The 7014-nt window shown below is 44.4% G+C and overlaps 1 protein-coding gene across 1 annotated transcript; it reads right to left on the reverse strand.

The window, feature by feature from the left end:
* Positions 1–205: 205 nt before the first annotated feature.
* On the reverse strand, positions 206–6445 carry LOC104470417 (glutamine-rich protein 1; the record flags this gene model as incomplete). The annotated part of the gene is made up of 7 exons (XM_010085341.1): positions 206–1145; positions 1933–2023; positions 2689–2840; positions 3192–3300; positions 4636–4750; positions 5502–5656; positions 6268–6445. Coding segments are annotated over 7 exons (993 nt in total), but the record flags the coding sequence as incomplete, so codon positions are not given.
* Positions 6446–7014: the final 569 nt, after the last annotated feature.

Here is a 7014-nt window from a genome sequence, read left to right on the forward strand (position 1 = left end):
ATCAGCAAGCAGACATACAGATCCTTCAACAGAAGTTAATCCCATTCTACCTTCCTAATTTGTAGGGGTGAAAGTCCAGCAGAGTGGAGCTGGAAAGCACAAACAGGGATGAAAACAATGAATTTCCATACTGGTCTTTGTATAATGACCCCCCCCACCCTCACAGCTCACTCTTCCCCAAATAAAGACACATTGTTCAATGGCATGTTGAAAAGACGTGCTCGTCATTCTTAATAAACAACTAGAGTAAGAATACATAAGAGAAACAGGGTGGTATCTTTATATGATACACAAGTGTATGTTACAAGAATTCCATCAGGCACAGGAGCCTCAAGGTTTAAGGCCTCAATGTTAGGCCAAAAAAGAAGAGTGTGGTAAAGTTTGTACTTTTAACATCTAAAAATGTCACTTAAAGGTCTGAATAGAAATCGTTGGTTTGTGGTTTGGTTTTTTTTTTTGTATAAATCACAATTGCAGTTCACTCTCTCCTCTTCCTTCCAAGATAACAGCAAATTAACGTCCAAGCACAAGAAAAGAAGATGCCTGCCTCTCCTCCACTGGCTGAGCAGGTCCATCCATCATTCTGTGCCCTCTAGGCTGCACGTGCTCCAAGGAGACAGAGGCCCCAGCCATCCAGGCCGATCCTGTAGTTCATGTTTTCTACATCATAAAAAAAACCAGAGTCAACCAGCAGCCTTCCACAGCTCCCAGCTCGCAGGGGATATGCAGCCTCCAATGGTTCCAACAGTTTGGTGTGTTGGGTAGGATACACAATGGGTAGGTTTCCTTTAGATTCTTTTAAAGAGAAGAAGCCTAAAAGGGCTTCGTAACTACACCAATAAAAAAACCAAAAACTTAGGCATCTCCTTTAGTGTAAAAGTCTGTACAATTTATCTTTGCTTGTCCCTCCCCCGTCACCCCGCCCCACCCCTTCTGAGCCAAGAAGGATGCCTTAGTGCATTGTGCTGGCATTAGCCACGGCAAGAGCTTCCTGAATCTCTCGTATCACCAGGATCCGGGTGAGCATCTGCTCCATCTGCTCTCTGCTGATCGGCTGGATGGAATACCAGATAGGGCTGTTGGGGGCCACCACTGGCTCCGGTGTCAAGTAAAACGTGTCATTCCGGCCTTTCACACTCTGGGGGCTGCGTAAGGAAGATCAGAAATAACCAGACTAACAGAATGTCCTAGGAGGGAGACACCACCACTGTCATCACCCCAGGCTTCACAAATCCTGACGGGGAACATCTGGCTGATGAGATATGAAGCTACAGAGTTACATCTAGGGGCAACGGTGGTCCAAAAGCTTTTAGGCCATGCCAAGGTTAATAAGCCTTGATAACAGCTACAAGAAAGTAATTTTTATTTCCCACTGGTAAGTGTAACACACACATGGCTTTAGGGGTCTTTCAAAGTGAAGCAAGGATGTGGCATTTTCACATCCAGGCTAGCTGCAGACTCATCCATGCAGAGAAATGTTTACATTAATTATCAGAATCATCATCATTTAGAGGCGAGTCCTTTGAGGCTCCCTCCAATCTCCATAGCAAGTCCTCATATTTATTCAGAAGCCGATTTGAACAGGACCCTAATCCCATCTCAAGTAGTGGATGCTTCCACATGACTTGCTTCCAAGTCACAGGCAGCCAAGCAAGCTCATGCCATCCCAGCAAACCTCCAGAGTGGGTATGAGATTAAGAGCAGCCAGTTCACAAGTCAGGATTTGTCTCTAAATACCACAGAATTTCAACTTAAGTGTCATCAGAGTAAATCCCACCCTCTCACATTAACGGCCCTCCCCATTTAAGTAAATTTAAGCAAATGTAGAAACTATGGCAGCAATAAAACAGCCCTGAAAATTAGGCCAGCCGCAAGATGCAGCCAAACAGTCACAGAAGACAAGCAACCGTACACACGAAGAAGAGCTCTCACCATTTGAAGAGGTAGAAGTCATACAGCTTTATCGGACACCTCAGGGGGTTCTCTGGATTCTCAGTCTGCTCTGCGTACATGTCATCTGTAACTACAAACCAGCCCCCCCAGAAGTCTGTCAGACACTCCAGATAAGTACAGCAAACTGAGCAGTGCCAAACAGCCTCAGCACTTTGAAGCACCTTGTCACCATGCAAGAGCTGGCAAGAGACCTACGGCTGTTCCAGGGCAGAGGCACCTGGTTATAAATGCTCAAAGCATTACATGGAGAGCTTGCTTTACCCCAAGGCTACTGAAGAACACAACCCATCCGTATCCTTCTTTCCACTTTTCCTCTATCCATGCCCAAAAGGAGAGAAGTCTCACTACCGAGACAAGTCTGTGCTTTTAACAGGACAGATTGTACTTACATGTGGGTTCTGTATGGGTTCACCAGTCAGAATAAGAGAAGCCCTCCCAAAGAAGTTTCTCCCTCTGTTCACAAGCACTTAAGAGCCAATAGCCCCTTTGCCCATAAAAAACCAAAAGTAACAAAAAAGTTATCCTTAGCTCTTGATGAGTCCTATGTGCCTCAGGCAGGGCATGCCCCCGGGCTTATTATTAGAAGGTGCTACGCTCTCTCAGAGAGAATGCGCAGAAAACTCCTGAAAGCAGAGCCCTTGGTTCTCACGGCCCTACCTGCCGACATCTCCAGGTTCATCCACTTCCTCCAAGCCCCGTAAGTAAATATTCCCAAAGAAAACTTCCAGACACTACCTTTCTGTCCTGTCTGGTGTATGCCAACAGCTTTCAGAAAGCGGATACTCGTGCTTTTATCCTTGGGATTAGAAGGGTTTTTCTTGGTCTGCCTCAACACCTTGGAGAAGGCCAGCTTCATGTGCTGGTCTACTGTTTTCAACAGGAAGTATCTGAGCAGCAAGAAGAGAACACAGGACATTCAGAGGCAAGTAAAGGATACAGTCACAACAGTGAGGTAGTTATCTGTACTCATGAGCCAGCTGAAGCTCGAACCAACATCAAGTTAAAGACTGTTCCAGCAGCAAAGCATGCAACAGCCACAAGTTCAGTCTCCCCTCTGTTAGCTCATTTCCTTGTTGTACTGCAGCTTCTTTACCTGATGGGGCTGCAGGAGGGCTCTGTGTGCAACCATTGGAAATTCATGATTTTGCCCTAATCCAGTGCAGCAGTTTCCTACCAACCCTCTCAAGGTGTTTGAAGTTCCTTTATTCCCCAAGACTCCCAAAGGCCTAAGTACTTACTTTGTATTAAAAAACATCAATGTAGTGAGCAAGGTGGAAGGGGAGTGAGCTCCCAGCTGCTTACACTCCCACAGCATCTCTTCTGTTACATGACTGGAGAGGACATAACCTGCAATAACCAGAAGTCAGCATCATGCCAGCAGACAGTCATAGCAGGAACACAGGCAGCATTTTATGGTCTGTCAGTACTAGAGAACATATAAAACTTAAGGGGAGGAGATCCTCACTGACATCAAGATTCACTGCTGTGCAAATAACTTTTTAAATAGCAGGTACAGTTACAAAACACTTGTATACATACGTCAACCTCTAGTTGCAGAGAGTATGCTTCTGCAATACGCCTATACGTCCTAGCTCAGAGAGAAATAAATATGCACTTAAACAGCTTTTAATTAATGGCTCGACTCCAATGCAGATGCTCCTAATCCAATAATATGTGAGAGCAGGCAGGCCAGTGTAACAAATCAGCTCTTGGCCCTGCGCGCAGCTTTAGTCAGCACACAGTGCCAAGTGATGTATTTAGACATGTGAGTAATCCTTTGATTCTCAGATTTTTATTTTTTTTTCCTTTGTGTAGAAGAGAAATACTATACTCCAAATACACAGATAAACAGAAAAACAGACAGCAGTATGAACTCCAGGGCTGGTGGAATGGCTTGTGGAATGACAAAGCACAGATCAAACAGCCAGAGTAAAAACAAAGGGATTCCAAAACTCACAGTGCTACTTAGCCATCTAGCCTGTACCATCAGCTACTTTTCTGAACACAAGCAATAGCTTCTTCACTGACGTCTAATCAGATCAAAGGGAATGAAGTAATAAGAAACCAGGTTTCCATGCTCTGAAAATGCAATTCTGAATCTACTCATATGCAACTTTGTCAAAATCTGTCTCTTCTGGAACTGCTCCCCCCACCCCTGTTGCCATCATTTTCTGAACACAGGGTTGTGCTGCATTTGGTTGCAGCGTTTGAGGCTCTGATCAGACATTGTTTTTTACTTTGACACTCAGTTGGTCTTGGAGACCGTACCCATCTGGCTTCATGGCAACATGACAGTGCTGTATTATCTCCCAAAGTAATAATACATATCAGAGGCAAGATGTATTAGTGCTTCAGAGGAGGAAGCTTGATTCAGATCAAAGATCAGCTGGCTTCCCAGTACGCCAGTCTCAGGACACTACAAAGTCCCAACAATCTGCCTTCTGATGGGTGACAAGTGATAGACAAATAATCCTCAGTGACAACCAGGGCTAGAGCCTGACGGGTGCAGTAACCCCAGCATTCACTGCAGATGCAACATTTTTCTCCCTGACCAGTCTTAGCTGTCCTAGGGACATGAAGTACTTCAAAAGGGTTTCTATGCAGACTACACTCATGCTGTAGTTCACTTTAAACATTCCAAACTCCGGAAAGTTTTTAAAGTTCTTAAATAAAAGTTCTTACCAAGAGGGGATACACGGGGCTGTACGTCCTTGAGAACTTCATGCAGCCATTCAGTGAACCGAATATAGTAGAGATCTGAGAAGATGTCATCTACTCGGCCATTTTCAAAGAGATACTGTAAGAGATTCACACACAGTCCAGTACAGTGGGAGCGAGTATGTTCCTCAGACCAGACTTTGTCCTAGGAGCCCACGTACCCCGTTACTCAAGCATTTTATAGCACAGTACTGAAGACTAATACATTCTACTTAGAAGAGTGAGGACCCTTGCACCAAGGCCAGTACAGGGCAAGCAATCTGTTACTCTCATGGGAATGCTAAGACAGAATGGAAAAACCATCTAAGAAAGTAAAGCTGTCTGGATTTCACCTTTTATTTCAGGTGTGTTCACTGCAAGTTATTTCACATGACTGTCCTTTGGACACTACTTGTTCAGGTTAAGGAGAGAGATGCTCGATTTGCTATCAGGGTTTAGCTCTGTTCCTGCAGCTCTTCCAGAAAGCACACTAATATTACCAGCTGTTAGAGCTTCAACTAGATCAAGTTTTCACATTGGCAACTTCCTCCAACATCAGCCAACCCTCCTCCCCCGCCAAAAAAGCTAAAAGGATTTATTATTCTTACCCTAAGACTGAACTCAGTTATTAACAATTCTTCACAAACTTAACTCAGTGCATGAAAGCATTGCTGTGCGCTAATTACATTTCATCTATTATTTTTTTTTAAAAGCAAATAAACTTTTTTTTTTATGAAATTGTTGGGAAGCTTAATAGAAGCCATGGTCTCCATTTTTATAACAGAAAATCCTCCCTATATATGCTGACAACACACGCAGCTCTGCTGCACACAGAGCTGTCCTCCCCCTACCTTCTGAATACACAGGAAGATATAGTAGAGCACATCTGGATCATAGGGTTCACCATCACCATTTCGAGCTTCTCGTGTCATTAAGCACAGACCATAATTCAGCTCAGCCACAGCTGAAGAGATGAGATCTTCCTGGAACCTAAGCAGCTGACGCCCTGGAAAAAACAAAACAAAGCCATATTATTTAAGCCATAAAGCCATATTGTTTCCCAATCTTTCAGGAATGATTTCCCACATCTCCAGCTTTGCCATTCTATCAGGCAGGCCCAGTACAACTTCTTTCTCCCAGTATAACAAAGCAAGCTGAAATAAATCAAGATCTTAGGCTGTCAGATCTACTAAAAGATAAATGGGCAAGAATCCGACAGGAAGACACTCTGCCCTGCCAAATGCATGACTACTGCCTTCTTTTACCATGCCCACAATGAAATGCTGCCCTGCAGCCATACGAAAACAGTCCGTGACTGCTCTACCAGCTTGGCTGGCATTCAGAGCCATTTTGTTTGTCCGTGCACCACAGTCACAGAGTGCCCTTTTCTACTGCTACCAGCCTAGGTGCTCGTTGGCTCAGCACAGAGGTAGTACCTTCCTTGGAACATGTCCTGTGGCAGAGGGGGCATGCAATAATTAGTATTACAGAGTAAATCAAAGTTTAAATTTAAAAACAATCACTGATGATTGAAACAAAGGTGTTTCCAAAGCAGTAAACAGCTAACATTTTAGTCGCTCCTAGTCCTGCTTGAAAGGAAAGAAATGCCACACATACTTCCAATAGGTGCTAGCCTATTTTGGGCTTCTTTTTCCAGCTCTGCATTTTTGGTCTGTGCCCAGCTTTTCCACACTTCAAGCCCTTCTTCTGGCTTCAGAGAGTTTGGAAGTAGAAGTTCAGGTGAAGTCTGTGGCTGTGGCTGTGGTTCAACTTCAGCAACCTGAACAGTTTGAGCCTATGGCAGAAAACATTTCAGTTTATACATACACTTTGATATGCAACAGTTCAACCAAAGCCAAATAATGTCGCACTACCTCTAGCCCCAGGGTATCAGCCTTTTACAACACTCCTCTCTAGCACAAAATTAAGCCAAGGAACGCAGCTTTTGCTGTCTAACCCGACCCGCTGCTCACAGGAGAGTATTCATCTCTTCAAGCACACTTTTAGTTTGAATGGACGTACCTATAACCCCTTTAGCAAATCCATGCAACTCGCAATCTGATGCATTTAGAAGTCCTGCAGAACATCACAGGAGACCTAACAGCCAAAAGCTGTCCTTGCTGCAGCACCATTAAAGAAGCTAGCTGGTACGTTCAAAGGCAAAGATCTTCACAGGGCTAAGTCCTCCCAATAACAGACTCCTGGTTTTTCCTCAAACACTGAAACAGATGACTATTGATTCTGAACCCATTTGCTCCAATGCATTTTTCTTGTCTTCATCCAAATTGTCCCCCTGAACCACCACTGAAGTCCATCACCTCACAACGAGAGCAGCCCAAGACCCGTCACAGACACAGCCGTGAG

The sequence above is a fragment of the Pterocles gutturalis genome, unplaced genomic scaffold (assembly GCF_000699245.1).
Source record: "Pterocles gutturalis isolate BGI_N339 unplaced genomic scaffold, ASM69924v1 scaffold53615, whole genome shotgun sequence".
In the NCBI taxonomy this organism is placed as follows: domain Eukaryota; kingdom Metazoa; phylum Chordata; class Aves; order Pterocliformes; family Pteroclidae; genus Pterocles; species Pterocles gutturalis.